Source organism: Oncorhynchus mykiss, chromosome 20 (assembly GCF_057628025.1).
Source record: "Oncorhynchus mykiss isolate SJ-2025 chromosome 20, ASM5762802v1, whole genome shotgun sequence".
In the NCBI taxonomy this organism is placed as follows: domain Eukaryota; kingdom Metazoa; phylum Chordata; class Actinopteri; order Salmoniformes; family Salmonidae; genus Oncorhynchus; species Oncorhynchus mykiss.
In genome coordinates, this window is record NC_143041.1 from 16,759,384 (window position 1) to 16,784,524 (window position 25,141).

The 25,141-nt window shown below is 41.8% G+C and overlaps 1 protein-coding gene across 4 annotated transcripts in view; it reads left to right on the top strand.

The window, feature by feature from the left end:
- The window catches only part of pcdh15b (protocadherin-related 15b), a 213,781-nt gene that overhangs the window by 86,663 nt on the left and 101,977 nt on the right, over positions 1 to 25,141 (top strand). For all 4 annotated transcript variants that reach the window (XM_090212388.1, XM_036955811.2, XM_090212387.1 and 1 more), the window contains 4 exons: positions 4,876 to 5,046; positions 15,665 to 15,773; positions 16,345 to 16,457; positions 22,010 to 22,216. In XM_090212388.1, the coding sequence (XP_090068514.1) occupies positions 4,876 to 5,046; positions 15,665 to 15,773; positions 16,345 to 16,457; positions 22,010 to 22,216 (600 nt within the window). The remainder of the gene's footprint in view (positions 1 to 4,875; positions 5,047 to 15,664; positions 15,774 to 16,344; positions 16,458 to 22,009; positions 22,217 to 25,141) is intronic.

A 25,141-nucleotide genomic window follows, 5' to 3' on the forward strand; every position in this document is an offset into this window, starting at 1 on the left:
TGTTGACGTGTTAGGCCGACCCGCTCAGTTTTCCACCACAAAACGCCAGAAAAAGGCTAAAAGGAGTAGAACCAGCTCACCTACTTTTACACTATGATTTGACTGTTAGATGTTCAATATTTCTTTCAAAAAAGTATCATTTAAAAAAGGTTTCACCATATTGAAACGGAATTCAGCTCAGGTACCAGGGTCGACCTTAAAATGAATCTCTAATCACGTTAAGTAAACAATAATCTTCAGGAAGGACTTTGTAAAAAGTAACAAAATAACTATCTTGGTCTTTACAATGATGGTGAAAACTTGGAGAAATGTTGTGGTAATGGGTTCAAATCTTCTTAGAAGTCAGAGAGGATGCACAGGAGGAACATGTCAAGATGTTGAACTTTATTCCTATGAAACATCTGATTTTATAGAATTTTCCATGTGGTCTGTATTAAAGGGCACTTCATCTGATATAGCAGGCTTTTAAAATGCACAATTTGTACTTACAAAATTAAAGGGATGCAACAAGGCACTCTTTTTTTTTGTGGAACAACCCAGCTGCGGAATAAAGGTAGACAGACAAAAATATACTTTCAATAATTGGTTGGCAACATCCAAAACTGGCCCGCGAGTTATTTATTTTGGCCCTCTTAAGATTTTTGTAAGAAGATATATATAATAATAGTAATTGTTAAATCACCAGGAATTTAGCTAAAAATGTGTTTAATTTAGGAAATCTGATCTCAAGTATTCCCACAAATAAAATAATAGATATGTGTATCAATGTGAAATTATTGTTATTTTCAAATACAATCTCTCTTTGGGCTTAGTTGTGGTCAATTTGCAGTGTACAAATTATTATAATTATGTTCCGCCCCTCCAACCATCTGCTCCGATAAAAATCGGACTGCGGCTGTATCTAGTTGCCTACCCTGCTTTAAATTCTCAGTTACTAATATCCACCCCTGTCATCTATATGCAAATGCAACCACCATCTATAGCACGGCTCCCACACTAGATGTGGCATTTCTCAAATTGCAGAAAGCGTTTAATGTTGTCCAACATAACCTCTTTCAGCTCAAATTTGTCATAAATTCACAGAAAACCAAACGAATGGTATTCTCAAGAACAAGAAAGCAATCCTCTACTCTGCCTCAGAGAGTCCCTTTGCAAAACATGCCAGTAGAGGTGGCATCATCATACAAATACTAGGGATTTCACATCGATGAAACGCTGTCTTTGTAAAGCTCCACGTTCAACAGCTCACTGAAAAGCCTAAACTTAAGCTGCCAGTCTTCTATCGAAACAAGTCTTGTTTTTCATTTCAAGCTAGAAAAGACAGCAACTATTTTTTTGCCTTTGTTGGACTGTGGTGATATTCTGTACACGAATGCCCTGGGGTCTTACCTGCACACACTAGATATACTTTACCACGCTGCTTTAAGATTTGGAACCAACACAAAAGCTCTTTTACACATCACCGTACCTTATATCAGTTAGCAGGATGGCCATCCTTAACTGTAAGGCGACAGGCTCATTGGTACAGTAGGCCTTAATGTTTGTCTATAAGTCAATTTTAGGGCAGCTGCCAATATATTCACAGAACTGTTCCGAACACAAGAACAGAGATTGGTAAGAGTGCTTTTAGGATTGCTGCCCCATAATCTAGGAACACTTCGCAAAAGGACTTAAAACAAGATCATTTTATTCTCATTGATGATTATACATCCCAGATAGGAGGGCTGTTGACCATTTTAGATCAGGTTTGAGAGCGTGCAATCTAAGTTCTCTGATGCACTTTGCACTGTTTTAACTTCCATTCATAGTTGTTTTATGTTGTGTTGTGTCGAGTAGTGTGGTGCTATTCTTTTAGATCAGTCAATTATAGAATATACTATGATACTCTTACTATGATATTCTATTTGGTTCTGTTATGTAAAATGCTAATTCCTCATTATGTGATCTTGTGAGACATTTGATTCAGCTTTGATCTAACTTTACTAAACAAGCACCATTGTGAGAAGTGATCATCTTCTATTTGTAATAATAATAATAATAATAATAATAAGTGATCAGTATGGATGAGATGTCATTTCAAGCGATGGAAGCGGCCTTCGTTGGTGCTGAAAGGGACAGCGCCAGGATCGCGGAATGATGTTAAAGATGTTGAACCAACTTGTGGTGCTGAAGGACAGCCTAATAGGACCTAAGACTGTGGTATAGCCATGTGTAGACTATAGCCTAATATATATACAAATACATATAGATTGCTAGGAGAGCTTTATTTCCAAGTAGGCATTTCATTGTATTGTGTAGCTTACGCGCTGTATCATAAATATACTTTTATTTGATTAGCTTGACACATGGCTACAATATACCCTATTACAGAATAAAAAGTGAACTATCAATTCATATAATTTATTTGCATAGATTAAACATGCTATCAATATCAATTGACCGGGTAGTGAACATAAATAATTACTGCATAGAATTGTAGGAAATTAATTTTAAAACAGCCATAAAATCAAGCTTTTGATGTGGTGTATTTATGCATCTCAATAAACTATAACCTAAATGCATTATTACTTCCAACTTCCCCCAATTGACATTTCCAATTGCTCACCCCGACACACCAAGCTAAAACAGGCCCTGTGTCTCAACAACTAACCAGTGTGGGCTAAATATCCCAAGCAGGGCTACAGCAACATCCAGAGAGTGGCAGGCTCCTTGGGTTTTGCGGTGGCCACTCTGGTTTGGGTGTCCTCGGCGGAACAGTGTTGCCATAACTAAGTGGGCACGTATCGTTCTGGGTTCCACTTCACAAGAGGGGGTCCGTGGAGTTTTATGAACATCAAGGCAGACGCACAGTGAATTTAGATTTTTTTATTCAACGTTCTGACTGGCCAAAGTGGTCAAGCCTCCGAATGGCCTCTTCAGTGCATACACGCCTATAGTTCTTCATCATTCTCACCGCTGCCAGAAAGAAGACGGGGAAGAAATCTTCATTTACCTACCTCTAGGCTGCTGTACATATTTATTTGGTTTGTCAACCTATTGTTTTTCATGGAATTTTAGTGGTAAATACATTTCATTTATTTCAAATGTATCCAAATACATTTTCCAGAAATTGTTTTACCAGCTCCGTGCATTCTCAAATTGAAAAAAGTGAGCCCGCTCCACTACACTCCAGGTTGTGTTTCATGTGAAACTACAGTGGGGCAAAAAAGTATTTAGTCAGCCACCAATTGTGCAAGTTCTCCCACTTAAAAAGATGAGATGCCTGTAATTTTCATCATAGGTACACTTCAACAGACAAAATGAGGAAAAAAAATCAAGAAAATCACATTGTAGGATTTTTTATGAATTTATTTGCAAATTATGGTGGAAAATAAGTATTTGGTCACCTACAAACAAGCAAGATTTCTGGCTCTCACAGACCTGTAACTTCTTCTTTAAGAGGCTCCTCTGTCCTCCACTCGTTACCTGTATTAATGGCACCTGTTTGAACTTATCAGTATAAAAGACACCTGTCCACAACCTCAAACAGTCACACTTCAAACACCACTATGGCCAAGACCAAAGAGCTGTCAAAGGACACCAGAAACAAAATTGTAGACCTGCACCAGGCTGGGAAGACTGCATCTGCAATAGGTAAGCAGTTTGGTTTGAAGAAATCAACTGTGGGAGCAATTATTAGGAAATGGAAGACATACAAGACCACTGATAATCTCCCTCGATCTGGGGCTCCACGCAAGATCTCACCCCGTGGGGTCAAAATGATCACAAGAACGGTGAGCAAAAATCCCAGAACCACACGGGGGGACCTAGTGAATGACCTGCAGAGAGCTGGGACCAAAGTAACAAAGCCTACCATCAGTAACATACTACGCCGCCAGGGACTCAAATCCTGCAGTGCCAGACGTGTCCTCCTGTTTAAGCCAGTACATGTCCAGGCTCGTCTGAAGTTTGCTAGAGAGCATTTGGATGATCCAGAAGAAGATTGGGAGAATGTCATATGGTCAGATGAAACCAAAATATAACTTTTTGGTAAAAACTCAACTTGTTGTGTTTGGAGGACAAAGAATGCTGAGTTGCATCCAAAGAACACCATACCTACTGTGAAGCATGGGGGTGGAAACATCATGCTTTGGGGCTGTTTTTCTGCAAAGGGACCAGGACGACTGATCCGTGTAAAGGAAATAATGAATGGGGCCATGTATCGTGAGATTTTGAGTGAAAACCTCCTTCCATCAGCAAGGGCATTGAAGATGAAACGTGGCTGGTGATCCCGATGATCCCAAACACACCGCCCGGGCAACGAAGGAGTGGCTTCGTAAGAAGCTTTCAAGGTCTTGGAGTGGCCTAGCCAGTCTCCAGATCTCAACCCCATAGAAAATCTTTGGAGGGAGTTGAAAGTCCGTGTTGCCCAGCAACAGCCCCAAAACATCACTGCTCTAGAGGAGATCTGCATGGAGGAATGGGCCACAATACCAGCAACAGTGTGTGAAAACCTTGTGAAGACTTACAGAAAACGTTTGACCTCTGTCATTGCCAACAAAGGCTATATAACAAAGTATTGAGAAACTTTTGTTATTGACCAAATCCTTATTTTCCACCATAATTTGCAAATAAATTCATAAAAAATCCTACAATGTGATTTTCTGGATTTTTTTTCTCATTTTGTCTGTCATAGTTGAAGTGTACCTATGATGAAAATTACAGGCCTCTCTCATCTTTTTAAGTGGGAGAACTTGCACAATTGGTGGCTGTCTAAATGCGTTTTTTGCCCCACTGTATATGTATGCAGCTTTCTGGATTGAAAATGGATTTCAATCTCAATGTGGTTAAATAAAGGATAAATACAATTTTGTAAATAATAATCTCCCCCTGTAGGACCGTGCCCCGTACCCCAACGAACGACGTACCGCCACCACCACCCTGACCGTAGACGTGTTGGATGGGGATGACCTGGGGCCTATGTTCCTGCCCTGCTCCCTGGTCGACAACACGCGTGACTGCAGCCCCCTCACCTACCGGGCCCACATCCTGGAGCTCACTGACCCAGTAAGTGTTACTGCAGACCAGCCCCAGCTCTAGAACCCATGCTGAGTAGAAACATTTGACATGTCCCTCTATTCAAACAGGGCTGCTTGAGAGGCAGCTCACTCCTCCCAGCGCTGGGGAGAGAGGTAGCTGAGAGACAGCTTGGCTTCTCTGGGCCTCTGTTTGTATGTCAGCCTCAGGAGCCATTTATGTCAGCAGCATGGGTGCGCTCATATTAATATTAAACACGAGGCTCAGTGTGATTTCCTCTGTTTTTAAGCTCATTTCCAAGATTATGGCTTTGAATACGCAGGGCTATTCGATTTATGATAGCGATAGATTTATGCTAGATTCATGGGCAGTGATATATTTCATGTGTTATTCATGGACAATCATCATGATGATGCAAGTTCAAATGATGAGAATGACTATGAACATTATCGACCACTGATGCACTATTGTTTTTGCTTTTTTCGTGATCCCATTTTTTAAAATTGTTATTGGTAAGACAGGTACACATGGACAAAGAAACAAGTGACAGGACCGAACAAGACAAACATTTCTCCTTTGACCCCCATCCAACAGAACTTCCTCAACCCAGCGTTAGATTAGTCTTTCACAATAGCAGTAGTGGTTTGCTATTGTGAATGCATTGTAGCGTTCTATACAGATGACAGACACTTCTTATGATTGGAGGAATCCTGTTGACTTGTCAGGGCTACTGTGTATGGAAGTATTTTCGACTAGATTAGATTTAAACTCCAAACAGCGTGACACGTGTTTTCTCATGTAGAATGATTATCAACATATCTCCTTGTCAGTTCTATTGATTTGTGTTCACTGATCTAGGTAGGCAGTCTCTCTTGATCAAAGTCTACCAGAAGTAAATGGCTGAGTCATGGAAGCATGGAAATGCTATAATTACAGGACAGATAATTCACAGGTAATTAGTTTTACACTTTGGGCTCTCTTACCTTGAGTAGAATCAGTGATTCCTTTAAAGTATTACTAATCCAAATGTAAAATGGATACTCACAGAAACAAGGACAATTGCTTTTTCCAGGCAACCCCATTAAAATGCCTTAAATTAATCTAGAAAAGTCTAGTTATTATCACTCATGACTTGAAAACACCCGGCGATTGAATCCCAGACTGCACAAAAACAAAGACCTTGAGTAGTACTGCAATACAGGCCAATGCCATTGTTAGTCCATTCCATTGATACTACCAAGCAACATTTTTGCAGAAAAGTTTTAAAAATGACATTTTTTCCAAACATTAGGCAATATCCTAAGAAAGATAGAGTTACAGGTCAAACTATGACCTTGAGACGGCAGTGGTACACTAAGAGCCTCACCAAATTTATGTGTCACATCGTCAATTGGCGACCCATCCCTTATGGGATTAATTGACACACAAACAAACATTACAATAACTCACCATGGTAATTAAATAATAATAATTATTCCAGTGTTCTCTGCATTGTGCATCACATACATACTGTACATGCATACATACATGCATACATACATGCATACATACATACATACAAACACAGATACATACATACAGTGGGGCAAAAAAGTATTTAGTCAGCCACCAATTGTGCAAGTTCTCCCACTTAAAAAGATGAGGCCTGTAATTTTCATCATAGGTACACTTCAACAGACAAAATTAGGGGAAAAAATCAAGAAAATTACATTGTATGATTTTTTATGAATTTATTTGCAAATTATGGTGGAAAATAAGTATTTGGTCACTTACAAACAAGCAAGATTTCTGGCTTTCACAAACCTGTAACTTCTTCTTTAACCTCTAGCGACAAGCAATCCCATATCCGGGAGCGTAATCATAGCCTCAAGCTCATTACCATAACGCAACGTTTCCTATTCATGAAAATCGCAAATTAAATAAATATATTCAAACACAAGCTTAGCCTTTTGTTAACAACACTGTCATCTCAGATTTTCAAAATATGCTTTTCAACCAAAGCTACACAAGCATTTGTGTAAGAGTATTGATAGCATAGCATTAAGCCTAGCATTCAGCAGGCAACATTTTCACAAAAACAAGAAAAGCATTCAAATAAAACCATTTACCTTTGAAGAACTTCGAATGTTTTCAATGACGAGACTCTTAATTAGATAGCAAATGTTCATTTTTTCCAAAAATATTATTTGTGTAGATGAAATAGCTCCGTTTTGTTCATCACGTTTGGCTAAGAAAAAGACCGGAAAATGAAGTCACTTACAACGCCAAACTTTTTTCCAAATTAGCTGCATAATATCGACAGAAATATGGCAACGTTGTTTAGAATCAATCCTCAAGGTGTTTCTCACATATCTATTCGATAATCTATCAGTGGTGGCAGTTGGCTTCTCATCAGAAGCAAACGGAAAAATACTGCAGCTGGAGATTATGCAATAATTGCAACGGAGGACACCAAGCGACAACCGGGTAGATGTAGTCTCTTATGGTCAATCTTCCAATGATATGCCTACAAATACATCACAATGCTGTAGACACCTTGGGGAAAACGTGGAAAACGCAAGCTGACTCCTAGCTCCTTCACAGCCATATAAGGAGTCATTGGAATGAGGCGGTTTCAAAAAATGTGGCACTTCCTGATTGGATTTTTATCTATGTTTCGCCTGTAACATCAGTTCTGTGGCACTCACAGATGATATCTTTGCAGTTTTGGAAATGTCAGAGTGTTTTCTTTCCAAAGCTGTCAATTATATGCATAGTTGAGCATCTTTTCGTGACAAAATATCTTGTTTAAAACGGGAACGTTTTTCATCCAAAAATTAAAAGAGCGCCCCCTATATCGAAGAAGTTAAGAGGCTCCTCTGTCCTCCACTCGTTACCTGTATTAATGGCACCTGTTTGAACTTGTTATCAGTATAAAAGACACCTGTCCACAACCTCAAATAGTCACACTCTAAACTCCACTATGGCCAAGACCAAAGAGCTGTCAAAGGACACCAGAAACAAAATTGTAGACCTGCACCAGGCTGGGAAGACTGAATCTGCAATAGGTAAGCAACTTGGTTTGAAGAAATCAACTGTGGGAGCAATTATTAGGAAATGGAAGACATACAAGACCACTGATAATCGCTGCCAGGGACTCAAATCCTGCAGTGCCAGACGTGTCCCCCTGCTTAAGCCAGTACATGTCCAGGCCCGTCTGAAGTTTGCTACAGAGAATTTGGATGATCCAGAAAAAGATTGGGAGAATGTCATGGTCAGATGAAACCGAAATATAACTTTTTGGTAAAAACTAAATTCATCATGTTTGGAGGACAAAGAATGCTGAGTTGCATCCAAAGAACACCGTACCTACTGTGAAACATGGGGGTGGAAACATCATGCTTTGGGGCTGTTTTTCTGCAAAGAGACCTATGATGTTTTTCTGCCAAGTGTACCTATGATGAAAATTACAGGCCTCTCTCATCTTTTTAAGTTGGAGAACTTGCACGATTGGTGGCTGACTAAATACTTTTTTGCCCCACTATACATACATACATACATACATACATACATACATACATACAGGAAAAAAAGGGAAAAAATGAACAGAAGTCACTTGAACCCAGTCTGGCACAAAGAGAAGATCCATATGGGAGACAAGCCTGTACACAATCTATATAGACACACCATTATCCACATAAAAGCTAAATATTTGTATTTTTTAATTACAGTTTACGAAAACAGAATTTGCTTACGTTGAGATCCTTCAACACCCTGCAGCCAAATGACAGAACAAGGTAATAGGAGCCTTAAGTTTACGCCACTGATTTGGGAGGCTGGGGGCTGGACTTTTACGCCAGCAAGAACGCACTCAAGGACATGGTTTACGAGTGCTCTGAGAGATGACATTATGTGAGGGGCCCTGATTCTGACTATGTATGCAGTGGCAATGGCAACATAACCTCTTATCAGGTCTACAAAACACCCCCACCTCATCCTCATCCTTCCAAGAATGCCATCCCCATCAATCCCATCACTCCCAGGGGGCTATTTCAGATTCACACTGTAATGATGAAGTCCTGTTATATTCCTCTTGTCTCTCTCAGACGTCCTCTCAATTGTGTCAGGGAGCTCAACTGCTATCTCCTAAATGTGCCTCTCGTATCTCCTCCATCGGTGCTTGATGAAACATTTAAATAAGGCTTCAACTTATTTATTTCTTCTCAGTACCACTCAAGTAAATCTAAGCTTGTGATTGGAGAGGAGGAGGAGGGAGAGATGGCGAAACAGCTAATAGGCCAGGTTGTAAAAACTCCTTTAGCTGTTTGTCCCAAAGTTACACTTCTGCTTACACTTCTCCGCCGAGGATCCAGGACACAGTGAGACATTCTGGGGAGCAGGAGCCATGGGCCGGCCGTCTTGTCCCAGGGAGAATGCTCATAAGTAGAGGATAGGAGAGTGGAGGAGTGAAGGCTGGTGGGAGGAGCTATATAGGAGGAACTGGCTCATTGTAATGGAATGAATGGTACAGAGTCAAATGTGGTTTCCATATGTGTTGATGCATTTGATACCGTTCCTATTATTCCATTCCAGCCATTACAATGACCCGCCCTGCTATGACTCCTCCCACCAGCCTCCACTGGAGTGGAGGTACTTTCCCCAAGACAAGCTGATCACTCCGCCTTTTTATATCCCTCCATAGCAGAGAGCTAGTGAGCCTCTCCGGAGCAGTAAGAACATCCGTGGTGAGGCTGGAGTGGCTCTCCAATGCTGTGTCCTCTGTGAATTCTACCATTTTTTCTCCCCCCATCCATACGCAGCAGCACTCTGGACATCCTCTGTAGCTGGTGTCGGCAGGATCTAACATACCATCAGAGCCCAGATATCAGATTAGAAATGGCACCGAGGGAACTGTGGGTAAAGCTACTGCTGGTGTCTGTTGACAATTACAACAGGGGGCTTGGAAAGTGTTGTACCCCAGTGTTGAGTGGAGCGTAATTGTTTTGTTTGTGACGGGTGTGCATAAAATGGAAAGGAAAGTCGGCTGCATGCAATATATTCATTCACTGGCTCATTTATTCCAAGGCTGAAATGTAAAGATGGAATAAGATGTAGCTAATAATAAAGATGTGAACAGACAAGTAATTCAAATCTATAATGCAAGTCGTATGTTTTGCTAAACTGTGCTTCACCATGGGTAATTAGCCGATTTTTGAACACAGGTGCTGAAATTGCAAATCACGTCAAAATATGCCAGATAGTCTTTTGATGTAAGTTCTTTGTCAGTGTTCACAATGTATCATACAGGAGTCTGGAAGCTGTTTAATTGGAAGGTTGGGTTCATCAGAGTAGAGTAGAGCAGTCTTTTGACGTGTCCTCCTGTGGTTGAGTGGGAGTAGAGGTGTGAGCACAGGGCTGCTATTCGTTCGTTATGCCATCACAGATCACACCCCTACAGAGAAACCATCCTCGGTTAATTACACGAACAAAATCTTCCCGTGCTTTTCAACCGATCCCTCCAAAAGCCAATCTTCCTCTAGTTCAGCCTTTAAAACGGCCAGCTAACGTTCAGTCAATCGTTGATTTATGGACCACGGAGCGGAGGACTCTGTCCGGTCTGCCGAGGAGTCGTCGTTACGTTGTCGATCAGATCAAAGTAAACACATTCATTTGGCATCATGCCTAGTTGTGTATCTCAGTCACATGAAATATACATTGTTATGACGAAGGGTTCTATATAACTGGTTATTTAGCTTTTAACCATAGCATAACCCTTTTTGGTGCTATATGGAACCTTTTTTTGAAGGTTCTATAAAGAACCACGCTCATCAGGTTCTAAATGGAACTTGCATGGTGCTATAAAGAACTCTTTCCTAAGGTTCTATGTAGGGCCAAAAAAAGGTTCTGCTATGGTTACATGCCTAATAACCTGTTATATAGAACCATTCGTCTTTAGTGTGGGGCTATATTGAACCATTTTTGATGCTTCTTTATGGAACCTTTATGGAGAATATATTTATTTGGGTTTAGTAGCCATATTGTTAATATTATTTAGATAATGGCTGGGGGAATGGCTGGGGGTCCCTGAGAGAATTGAGGACTGCTGACTTAATCAAGCTTTCACAATTGACACAAGGCCATACACCAGTCTTTTATAAGACACTGTCACTGGCCATAGTAATACAGAACAAACTGCTTAGCACAACAGATGAGAGAAACTGGAATGACACTCTGACATATGGCAGCAGATCCACAAGGTCTGCCATGAGAGGTGACTGTATAGTTCCCCTAAGGAAAAGCACCTTTAGTAAATCTGCATTCTCTGTGAGAGCTTCCCATGTCTGGAATACACTGCCATCAGACACACATAACTGCACCACATATCACACTTTCACAAAATGCTTGAAGACATGGCTAAAGGTCAATCAGATTTGTGAACATGGTCCCTAGCTGTGTGTTGCCGCTTTCCATGTTGTCTGTAGCTTGTGAGGTGTGGAAACACTTTGTTACTTTTATGAATTTTGTCTTGCTGCTTTTTGTTTTATGTTGCTCTGTCTGTAAGCTACGTCTTGCTTGTCCTATGTTGCTCTGTCTGTATGCTATGTCTTGCTTGTCCTATGTTGCTATGTCTTGCTTGTTCTATGTTCCTATTGTCTATATTGTAATTATTTTTAATAACCTGCCCAGGGACTGCGGTTGAAAATTAGCCGGCTGGCTAAAACCGGCACTTTTACTGAAACGTTGATTAATGTGCACTGTCCCTGTAAAAATAAAAATAAACTCAAATAAACTCAAACTCTCACTCACGGTTGTACAAAAAGAGTTGTGAACAAACCACACCCCAAAATATTCTAATGAGCCACCTACATTTGAATTATCATTAAAATAGGAAATACTTTTGACCTGTAAAGAACCATTGAAGTGCGCAAGGGTTCTTTGGGTCAGTATAGTTCCACAAATAACCACCACTCTTCCCAAAGAACCATTGAGGGATTCTCATTTCTTAGTGTATAGTCTGTCGGACACAAATATTTTCTGCCTGCTGCAGTCCCATTTAAAGAAAAGGACAGACCTAGAGTAGACATTCTACTTTTTTCATACAGGCTTCTAAATGAAGTATCACGCATCATCAAAATGATAATCCCTTGCCTTGAATCAACTCAATTCCAACCAAAATTCAACTTGATTGAAGAATAAACACAACTTTATTTGTCACATGCGATGAATACAACATGTTGACCAAAAATATAGACCTTACCATGAAATGCTTACCAAATATTTACCAAATGAATGAAAGTAAAGAATTATGAAAAGTAACACAAAATAACAATAACGAGGCTATATACAGGGGGTACCGGTACCGAGTCAGTGTGCGGGGGTACAGGTTAGTCGAGGTCATTTGTACATGTAGGTAGGGGTGAGGTGACTGAAAAACAGCGTAGCAGCAGTGTAAAAAACTAATGGATCATGTTCTAATTATATAGTTAGATTATAAGAGTGGGCACTATGAATACAGTGTGGTTTGACATGATAACCAATGAAAAAGCCAGGGAGGAGTTATTGTGACAGGGTAGGAATCAAACTGTTGGTCGTGGTTTCCTAGGGGACCCTGTAATCTTTGGCTACGTTAAATGTTTTCTCTCTTAGCTACTTGATGTAGCTAACATATTCATGCTTCACCTATTCCTCTTTGATTTAGAAGAAACTGTTGCACAAACAACATGCTGATTTGGGCCTACACCATCACTGGTATCAGGCTGTATTAGCTAGCTACGTTTGCTCTGACTCAGTGCATTTATTATCTCGCTAGCCAGCTGATTAGCATTAGCGGTTTTGCTAAGAAAAGACTAACTGTTTACAGAGAGTAAGATGCACAAACGAATAGTGTAATTATATAACACCTGTGGATTTACACTGAGGGTACAAAACATTAGGAACACCTGCTCTTTCCATGACATAAACTGACCAGGTGAATCCAGATGAACCCTTATTGATGTCACTTGTTAAATCCACTTCAATCAGTGTAGATTAATCAGGTTAAAGAAGGATTTTTAAGCCTTGGGACAATTGACACATGGATTGTGTATGTGTGCCATTCAGAGGGTGAATGGGCAAGACAAAATATTTAAGTACCTTTTGAACTGGGTATGGTAGTAGGTGCCAGGCTCATCGGTTTGAGTGTGTCAAGAACTGCAACGCTTTTGGGTTTTTCACACTCAACAGTTTTCCGTGTGCATCAAGAACGGTTCAAACACCCAAAGGACATCCAGCCACCTTGACACAACTGTGGGAAGCATTGGAGTCTACATGGGCCGGCATCCCCGTGGAACACTTTCGACACCTTGTAAATGTCCATACCCCAATGAATTGAGGCTGTTCTGAGGGAAAAGGGGTGTGCAACTCAATATTAGGATGGCGTTTCTAATGTTTCGTACACTCAGTGTATATTAAGAAGCTGATCATCAGCATCATTTTGTATGTGCTGCATTGACCATGCAGATTGACCGCAGGTGGTCTCATGGTCAAGCAACAACAACTGTGCTCCTTGAGTGACAGGGGCCAGGGCTTGGTCTGTGTGGGAAGCGGCATGGAGAGAGAGAGAGAGAGGGGGAGAGGAGAGAGATGACTCAAGTAGCGGAGTAAACTATAAAAACGTGCTACACACGGCAGAATAGCGTATCAAATTGAACAAACCAGACATTGAAACACAGTTATAGAAGGTCAAGTAAAAACCCAAGCCGGTCGTTGCATTCATAGCGGTATAGTAAAACACAGTATACTGCCCAGCCCTATACTGAAATTCCCACAGGAGAACGTTGCTTCTTAACGTTCTCTGAACTATTTGACAACATTCCCAAGGTTTGAACTTTTAGGAAACGTTCAGTTAAATTAATGAAATTGCCCAACAAAAGTTTTTTTTTTTGGTCAAGTTCCTTCAATGTTCTAAGAATGTTTCAAAGCCAAGCAAGTAGCCTGTACCATTCTCAGACAGTTTTGGAATGGTTGTATGCAAAATAACCAAAGGACAACCAAGCTCTCACCAAGCTTTAAGAAACATATGGTTCTCAGAACGTTATTTGCCAACTGGGGTAGTTCCTTATCATACTGCTAGTGACTAAGGGCTGACTTAGGGAGTATCATCATAGCTTGTCTGTCCACCGAGGAGAGGGCCCCACAGAGTCATTAGATTTACTGCAGTCATACTGGAGCCATTGTAATTGCAGGTGCTGAGATTACAATGGGCCCCACAGAGATAAATCATTGCCAAAGGTCCATGCTCAGACTGTTACCAGCGGTCCATGATGAGCCAGGCGGGAGATGTACAGAGCAGAGAGGAGACCATGTTCACCGCTACTTAATGACTACTCATAGGGCTGTGTGAAGCATGATGATCAAGGACAATGGGTAACAGTGATAGGAGGAAAAGGCTTTACTTCCATTTGGAGATGCAGAACTTGACTTTTAAATCCAATGCTTTATTCCAGGTGGCTATATTACGTTTGCTGGTATGAATGTCTTGCCTCCTTGTTATCTTGATACTCTACCAGGTAATGAAACCAAGATGTCTGTAATTACTTTTCATACAAACAGCGTCTACTCCTCCAGCTCGTCACAGATTTGTCGTCAATGTTTGTCACAAATTGCAGTTTCCTGCCAACCAGCCCCCAGAGCATATGGTCCTACCTGTGTGTGTGTTTACAGCAGCTGCTCGAGACCTCTTCCCAGCACACAGGGATCACAATTACCCAATGGGGTCTCTGTACGGCTAATGCTGACACACAAGCCCGTGATACACAGGCACACACACAGGCACACACATATTATCCCAGAGCCTTATTGCAGAGGCATCCAGGCAGCTAACATCTTCACTTTTAGCAGTTTCACTTGGTTTCTCTGAGTAGAGTTGAATTATAAATGAGCTGCTTATTTACTGGGACTGAGACTAGGCCGGCGTGGTGCTTGTGCTTCTGCACATCTATGCAGACGAGCTGACAGGGAGTAGACAATTTACTCCTCCCCCTAGGCTGGGAAAACTTGGAGTGAAGGACCAGTTACTCACTCCATATCGTTATTTCTCTCTTCCAGTTCTCCCTCTCTCTCTCTGGAGTCTCTCTCTCGCAAACACACTCTCTCTCTCTCTTGCAACTCTTTCTCAATCTCTCTCCCTCTCCTCATCTCTCTCTCTCTCTCTCTCTCTCTCTCTCTCTCTCTCTCTCTTGTGGTTTCAACCTCTTAAATGACTAAAATAAATGTTGCTTCAGGAGGAAACAAATGTCTGCAGTTTATTGCTTTTTGTGACGGGTGCTGTGATAAAGAGGTCCACATTATATATAATAATTTCCTTCCTCACATCATCCAGCTTATGAGTTTTCACTGTTTTATGAATAGACATTTTACTGCAAAACAAGCCAGCACAATCTACATAATTTCTGCTTTGACCATGATGTTTAAAGGTACAACTGAAACACGGCAATTATGTTGCTGTCGCTGCTGTGAAACCCAAAGGTAACTAATTGGTGGAGATTGCACACCATGCATTAATTCTCCAACTTTTCTTTTCGCCAGCCTTTTATCCCATTAAGAATGGAAGCCCCCGCATCCCACACTGTGTAAATGGCTCATTTCTGAGTATTGACAGATAGAACTAACCATTACTCTTTCCTTTCAGAGCAAAGTGAACCCTGTCAACGTGACGCCCATCATTCAGGCCGTGGACCAGGACAGGAACATCCAGCCTCCCTCTGAGAGGCCAGGAATACTCTACTCCATCCTCATTGGTAGGTACCCGTCAACACTGCTGTCATCTATATTCCGTCACCACTGTACCGCTCCCATGCCAGGTCATGCAGAGGGGATAGCTATCTCCAGTGTAAGGAGTGGTGGTTATGGGGGCTCGGCAGTGCAGCTCTAACCGAAAGGCTGATGGTGGTGGCAGGGAGGGAGAGAGTATGCAATGGAGGGACGAGAAGGAGGCGGGTGAGGATGGGATGCGTTTCTGGCGAAGGGGAGCAGGGAGCCACCTGTGGAGAGCTGAGATGAGAACTGACAGTGCAGGGCTGTAGGGAACTATGCAACTGTGCAATGCTCCCATCTCGCTCCCCCGGCTCTCTGGGAGGCCAGTAAGGAGATGCCTGATATTTTTATATTTTCTGACATACATTGACAATATGAAATTATATCTAAAGATAATGAGTCTTTTCAATACTTTTCATTAGAATTACATTCACATTCGTGTAGTGCAAGGGGCATTAAAGAAAATGGTGAAACAGGCACTTACTTTCATAAAGCCTCCAACTTCTCCCCTGACCTTCAACATGACGGTCAATTATTTCCCTGTACCCTGTTTAGGTAAGCCTGAGAAGTACGCCGACTTCTTCTCTCTCAACCGAACCACTGCCAAGCTGATGCTCCTCAAACCACTCAACAGGGACCTGTATCAAAGATTTGACTTGGTAATCAAGGTAATAAGAATAAAGCTCTGTAGCCCGGCATGCTGTCTTCGTGACAAGATCATGGTCTTTCATTCTGAATAAGAGGGGGAATGATCCAATAATTCACAGCTAGAGAGAGAGGCAGAGACTGGGGATGGACTGGCTGTGTGTGCGTGTGCGTGTGTGTGTGTGTGTGTGTGTGTGTGTGTGTGTGTGTGTGTGAGAGAGAGAGCAGGTTAGGCAGTGAGCGGTGCTAAAACCCCCATCAGGATGAGTCAGGTATCACACACACACAACTGCCGACGAGGCTTGTTGCTTTAAACTCCAGAGGGCGGTGATCCGTTAGGAACATTCTGCATGCTACAAGGATCCTCACACTCCGAGGGGGGAGTATGGACATGAGCTTATATAGATAAAGCTCCCTTATCGGCACAGGGGGAAACTCCTGTACTACAGGTGTCTCAGACTCCAGATCAAAGAGGAAAGAGCCCAGTGCAAGCTATGGGTTATATGATACTGTGTTCATATGTAGGGGGCTTCAGTTCAACCTTGCATGTGTGACATAGATATGCATGTAGTGTGTGTGTGAATTAAATAGTCAGGCAGTGTGTAGTGTTTGAATTAGATGTGTGTGTGTGTGTGTGTAGTGTCATGCTCGCGCTGCTGCATGCTGACGGCCTTGATTGGTAGCGGTATCAACCAGCAACGTGCTTGAGAGATTTTCTGCTTCAGGAGTCGGTGAGGGGAAGGTGAGCGGTGAGTGCCCTCCCCTCTCCCTCCGTCCTAGCCTGAGCTCAGGAGCAGGCAGCTACCCCCCAGATATTGGACAGATCCCTCTCACATGACAGGTAGACTGGGCTGGGTGAATGAGAAGTGACTCCTGCACAACGACTGTGTTAACAGTGAGAAAGGTGGCCCACCACAGGAAGAGATCAGCTCAGCAGTTACCCCATTTACAGTCTGCCCTGTCCAAGGACAGGTACTGTGTAGAGTGCAAATCCTTCTTGGGGAGAAAGCTCATTCTCTTTTTTTTTTTTTTTTTTTACAAAGGCAAAAAAACAAAAACAGGTTATCTTTCTACAGGCGTGTGTTGGAAACTATGGAAAGTTTTTTTCTAGGCTTCATTGAGTTGGAACTTGCCAGGCTGCAAATACAGCTTGTGCAGAGCCCCACAGTGGAGGTGTCATAATACCCATAAAACCTTGCGGTCAAACAGGAAAATGGTTCTAATCGTTTTTCCACCATTTATTCTTCCGATAAGGGATTTTAGAAACGTAAAATACGGGCTGTATCCTGGAGGGATGTTTTGATAACCATGTAAATCTCTCTCGGACAAGGTGACTTTGATACAAATATTCAGCTCTATTTACTCACAGATTCGAAAATGCTATTTAACATCAAAGTAGACATCATGCAAGACTACAAATCCCTGCAAGCTCCTGCACGTCATCTCTAGCTGACACCTTTGCTAACAAGTATTGTGTCAAATTAAAACTTGCACAAGACAGTTCACATAATTGTCCATTTAAAGAAATGTGTCCAATTGATAAAATTACTATATTTAGTTAACCTTCGATAGTTAATCCCGAGATTCTTACCTATGCCTCGATTCGGCAGTCTTGTCTCATCATGGCATCAGTTCTTTATGATAGCCACATTAGCAGCTAATTAGCGTTACATTTTTGGGGGTTAAATACAGGTGAATATATTGATAAAAGTCACCTTGTCCTAGAGAGATTTACCTCACGCCAGAGTAAGCCTACACGAAACCCAGCCCTTATTTTATGTGTTTCTAAAATCTCCTATGGGAAAAATGAATAGTGAAAAAATGATTGGAATTTCCCTATTTGACCACTAGGTTTTATGGGTATTATGACTCATACTGTGGTAATCTATACTGCCCTGGGGTTGTGTTAAATATAGATACACAGTATGATCCAGATACTGTACAGGAATAGAAATAGTCTCAGAGAATGGAGGGAGGGCGCTGTGGTTGTCTGGTGGACAGAAACATGTACTTTAATGATGACTATCATATTGTCATTAGATTTGACTGATAAGTGTATGTGATTGACTATTGGAGTGGTTTGAGAGATGATGACGTACATGTGAATCACCCGTAATTGAGTATTTGGAGTCAACCATCCAATTTGGAGTCAACCATCCCACCGTTGTAATTCAATTAAGCTGCGGAGTATGCGTTTGGTTCTGCACCATGAAGAACACTTTGAAGATGTAATCATTTCAATAATTGCCTTTTTTGCAAGTTTAGATTTGCCTCTCATTCCGTTTGATATGATCGCTTTTCGCAGGTCCCTTACGGAAGAAACACATGCATTCCACATGTTCCAAAAGCACGTCAATCACATGTGATCTATGTGAAATGAATGTGATAACATTCAGACAACATGTAAAGCAACACGTGATAATATGAAATGACACTTGAAAACGTGTGATTACATGCAAAGTTTCCCAAAACCAGGTTTTCACATGATTTCACGTGTGAAATTTAATGTGAAATCATGTGGTTTTTTTTCTGTACGAGGTGTCAGTATAGTCTTAGAATCAGATCTTGGGGGGGGGCGAATCGACTGATATTCCCCTACCAGGGAATTATGAAGTGCTTTTGACACAAGTGGTTGCTCTTCATATTTAAACAGTTACACACTCCTCTAGCCGATAATGGGGACCATGCTGTTACACACAACACTTTAGCTTCCATGTTGAGTCATCGCAAGACATGGGCACAGAGCGGAGGATGGTGTTTGATGCAGTAAACTGGAGATTTTATTGAAAATAGTTCTGAAAATTATACAAGTACCAGTCAAAAGTTTGCACACACCTACTCATTCCAGGGTTATTCTACATGGTAGAATAATAATGAAGACATCAAAACTATGAAATAACACATATGGAATAACATAGTAACCAAACAAGTGTTAAACAAATCAAAATATATTTTATATTTGAGATTCTTCAAAGTAGCCACCCTTTGCATTGATGACAGCTTTGCACACACTTGGCATTCTCTCAACCAGCTTCACCTGGAATGCTTTTCCAATGAGTAGGTGTGTCCAAACTTGGTGTAACCACCGACTTGCTGTCCCATGCATCGTCCATATGCACGCAGCAGGCCCAGCTTTGCAGTGGTGACCTCAAGGCCTCCATCATTTCCATTTTCATACTGACACAAAAAGTCACACACACACACACACAAACAAAAGCTGGTAGAACAGTTCTTCCATGCAGCACACAGGTAGGCAACTTCATCCATCCTTTATGGATAACCAGCAGTCGGAGAGCAGAGTCATCCCGCTCGAGTGCGCCCCCATGCAGCCACGTAGCTAGAATCGTTCTCTGATCCAAGTTGTAGAATCCAAGGCTCAGGCCCGCAAAGAGTGGTGGGAGAAGGCCCATTTACGTCCACTAAGCAAAAGTACATTTCCAAGATGTGTAAAAGCCTCGGTAAAACTAATATTTAGTTGGTAATGCCGTTGTAGACAGGTGGACAGTCCAATACCAATGGTGGGGAGTAGTGAACTAACATGTAGTAGTGTTTTCAGGTAGTTAATAACTTTCTTGCCATGTAGTGGTGTAGCTCAGTGATTCCCAAACTGTGGGTAGGTCTGCATGCCACAGTTTGGGAACCACTGAGCTACACTACTAGTAAAATACACAAGGTGCAATTTGGAAAACTGGGTAGTGCATCATCAGTTCCTTTTGTCACGTCAGTCATTGCATATCTTAGAGCAGTGGTGTCAAACTCATTCCACGGAGAGCAGAGTGTCTGCATTTTTTTATTTTTTTTCTCTCCAATTAAGACCTAGACAACCAGGTGAGGGGAGTTCCTTAATAATTAAGTACAAGGGTTGAGCAAAAACTCTCAGCTACTGACCCTCCATGGAATGAGTTTGACACATGTGCTTTAGAGAGCTTTTTATTTACCTTTATTTAACTAGCCAAGTCAGTTAAGAACAAATATCTTATTTTCAATGACGGCCTAGGAACAGGCAGAACGACCTTGTCAGCTCAGGGATATGAACTTGCAACCTTTTGGTTACTAGTCCAACGCTCTAACCACTAGGCTACCCTGCCGCCCCATATAACTTGTCAGTGATGTCATCTAGCCTATGTCAGCTAATGTTTTTTAGGCTGTTTATTTAGGCCATTTATTTTGTAGTAATATTCAAGTAATTTAAATAGCACATGAATGCACATTAGACATGACAAAATGTATAGAATTGCATGAAAATTTGATTTAAAACTGCACAAATGTATTTGCACCCCTTGACAAAATGTGTAGACTTGCAAGAAATAAGCTTTAATTAAACTGCATAATATATTCTCTGCCAACAAGCAGCAAGAGGGGTGTAGCTAACTAATGAAACTACACACTACATTTTGTGTTTAATAGGCAAAATGACACATTCTGTTAACGTCTGACTCCAGAGTGATCTGTTCTTGCATTTTGTAGAATATGACATTTCAGATTTAGATATGATCATTTTTCACAAAGTATATACTTTGGATGTAGTGAACTACTTTTTCAAAGTAACTTTAATTAAATTAACTCTAATTTTTCTCCAGTGTGAAGTAATTTGCAGCTTGATAAACTTTTCAGAGTAGCTTCCCCAATACTGTCCAATACTCATGCTTCACTTGTCTGACAGCTAGCAGTGAGGGAGATGATGGTGCACTGCAAATGAGAATAACATTTGTCCGATGCTGCTTCAGTACGCTAGCTAGCATTTAGCCACGTGTCAGCAGATATTCGGTTCCACGGTCATAAAAAAAACGCAAAAAAAAACAACACAGGTGCCACCGATGTAACGCGTCGTTTAGTGTGGACAATCAGCTATTTGAAAAATAAGACTGGACACGAGACATCATACGGAGTTCAACAGGACGTGGTTTAGGCTATTCTAGGACAGGCGACCACCATCTCAATTAGTTCACGTAAAACAGGTGAATTTATAGACACGGGTCGAGCATTAGTAATCAATTATGGAGGAGGGATAATGACAAAAACCGGCTGAAAAGGCTGAAAAATGAAGGAATTCATTTGGTCATCAGTCATATAAAGTGGGTTTTTTTTGTGAGGGGCTCAGGGTCACCCTCCCCTCTCTCTCTATGTTGTTATGATCAATAATTGTAAAGGCGGTTTCATTCCTCTGTATTGACACAACCGTGCTGATTGGCCATAGATTAGATCAACATCGCTGATGGAGAGAACAAACAGCCTTGCTAGGATTAATGAGTTTCCAGTGTACTTCCATGTTTGTTGGAGAGGAATATGATTACAAAGGAATAATAAGTATCACTCAAAAAGATTGCTGTCGAAATCATCAAATGTTATTCAATTGGTTATTTTCGACCCTATTTTATATCAGTTGTCTTTGGAAAGCTTAGTCCATGAACCCAGCATTACTTGTGCTGTAAAGAAAGAGTTTTGAAACCCTCAGTGCTGCATACATGCACTTATTGAGTAGTTCTCAGTCATGTTCATTAAGGTGAAGTGAATCTGGAAGGTGCCACCTGAACGTGTCCAATAAGAACACAGATTTACGTTTTCTTTTTTCCAGGCAGAGCAGGACAACGGCCACCCCCTGCCTGCGTTTGCTAACCTCCAGATCGAGGTTCTGGATGAGAACAACCAGGCACCATACTTTCAAGACACCACATACCAGGGCTTCATCATCGAGTCAGCGCCAGTGGGCACCACATTGTTCGCTGACGTCAGCCTCACCACCCCCATGGGCATCAAGGTTCTGGACAACGACATTGAGGAGGTAAGACCCCATAGCTGACCAGTCTCTTCGTTCATTCATTCATTCGTTCATTTATTCATTAATTTATTCATTATTTCAGTCTTTCATTCACCGACCCGAGGGTTTTTTGACTCCTCCGTCGCGACGTCCATGCCTGGTTATTCTTTAAAAGGGCTTTCCTCACCATCTTAAATAAGCATGCCCCATTCAAAAAATGGAGAACCAGGAACAGATATAGCCCTTGGTTCACTCCAGAACTGACTGCCCTTGACCATCACAAAAACATCCTGTGGCATACTGCATTAGCATCGAATAGCCCCCGCGAAGTTAGGAACCAATGTACACAGGCAGTTAGGAAAGGCTAGCTTTTTCAAGCAGGAATTTGCATCCTGTGCACTACCTCAAATCAAATTTTAGGTCACATACACATGCTTAGCAGATGTTAATGTGAGTGTAGCGAAATGCTTGCGCATCTTGTTCCGACCATGCAATAATATCTAACAATTTCACAAAAACTACCTTATACATACAAGTGTAAACGAATGAATAAGAATATGTACATAAAAATATATGGATGAGCGATGGCCGACCGGCATAAGCATGATGCAGTAGATTGTATAGAGTACCGTATATACACATGAGATGAGTAATGTAGGGTATGTAAACATTATATAAAGTGGCATTGTTTAAAGTGGGTAGTGATACATTTATTACATTACATTTGTAATTATTAAAGTGGCTAGAGATGAGTCCGTATGTTGGCAGCAGCCACTCAATGTTAGTGATGGCTGTTTAACAGTCTGATGGCCTTGAGATTGAAGCTGTTTTTCAGTCTCTCGGTCCCCGCTTTGATGCACTCCAAAAAGTTCTGGGACACTGTAAAGTCCATGGAGAATAAAAGCACCTCCTCCCAGCTGCCCACTGCACTGAGGCTAGGAAACACTGTCACCACCGATAAATCCACGATAATTGAGAATTTCAATAAGCATTTTTCTACGGCTGGCCACCTGGCTACCGCTACCCCGGTCAACAGCCCTGCACCCCTCATTGCAACTTGCCCAAGCCTCCCCCATTTCTCCTTTACACAAATCCAGATAGCTGATGTTCTGAAAGAGCTGCAATATCTGGACCCCTACAAATCAGCAGGGCTAGACAATCTGGACCCTCTCTTCCTAAAATTATCCGCCGAAGTTGTTGCAAACCCTATTACTAGCTTGCTTAACCTCTCTTTCGTATCGTCTGAGATCCCCAAATATTGGAAAGCTGCCGTGGTCATCCCCCTCTTCAAAGGGGGAGACACTCTAGACCCAAACTGCTACAGACCTATATCTATCCTACCCTGCCTTTCTAAGGTCTTCGAAAGCCAAGTTAACAAACAGATCACCGGCCATTTCGAATCCCACCGTACCTTCTCCGCTATGCAATCTGGTTTCCGAGCTGGTCATGGGTGCACCTCAGCCACGCTCCAGGTCCTAAATGACATCATAACCGCCATCGATAAGAGACAATACTGGGCAGCTGTATTCATCGACCTGGCCAAGGCTTTCGACTCTGTCAGTCACCATATTCTTATCGGCAGACTCAACAGCCTTGGTTTCTCAAATGACTGCCTCGCCTGGTTCACCAACTACTTCTCAGATAGAGTTCAGTGTGTCAAATCAGAGGGCATGTTGTCCGGCCCTCTGGCAGTCTCTGTGGTGGTGCCACAGGGTTCAATCCTCACGCCGACACTTTTCTCTGTATACATCAATGATGTCGCTCTTGCTGCTGGTGAGTCTCTGATCCACCTCTACGCAGACGACACCATTCTGTTTACTTCTGGCCCTTCTTTGGACACGGTGTTAACTAACCTCCAGACGAGCTTCAATGCCATACAACTCTCCCTCCGTTGCCTCCAACTGCTCTTAAATGCAAGCAAAACTAAATGCATGCTCTTCAACCGATCGTTGCCCACACCTACCCACCCATCCAGCATCACTACTCTGGAGGGTTCTAACTTAGAATATGTGGACAACTACAAATACCTAGGTGTCTGGTTAGACTGTAAACTCTTCTTCCAGACTCACACTAAGCATCTCCAATCCACAATTAAATCTAGAATCGCTTCCTATTTCGCAACAAAGCTTCCTTCACTCATGCTGCCAAACATACCCTCGTAAAACTGACCATCCTACCTGTCCTTGACTTTGGCAATGCCATTTACAAAATAGCCTCCAACACTCTACTCAGCAAATTGTATGCAGTCTATCATAGTGCCATCCGTTTTGTCACCAAAGCCCCATATACTACCCACCCCTGCGACCTGTATGCTCTCGTTGGCTGGCCCTCGCTTAATATCCGTTGCCAAACCCACTGGTTCCAGGTCATCTATACGTCGTTGGTAAAGCCCCGCCTTATCTCAGCTCACTGGTCACCATAGCAGCACCCACCGCAGCATGCGCTCCAGCAGGTATATTTCACTGGTCACCCCCAAAGCCAATTCCTCCTTCAGCCGCCTTTTCTTCCAGTTCTCTGCTGCCAGTGACTGGAACAAACTGCAAAAATCACTGAAGCTGGAGACTCATATCTCTCCCACAAGCTTTAAGCACCATCTGTCAGAGCAGGTCACAGATCACTTCACCTGTACATAGCGAATCTGTAAATAGCCAATCCAACTACCTATATTTATTGCCTCACCCCCCTTATCCTGCCTCATTTGCACACACTGTATATAGACTTTCTCTATTGTATTATTGACTGTATCTTTGTTTATTCCATGTGTAACGCTGTGTTGTTGTTTGTGTCGCACTGCTTTGCTTTATCTTGGCCAGGTCGCAGTTGTAAATGAGAACTTGTTCTCAACTAGCCTACCTGGTTAAATAAAGGTTAAATATAGGTGAAATATATATATATATTTTTTTAAATCACACTCACTCTCTCTATGGAATAGTGCTGTAGATCTTGATA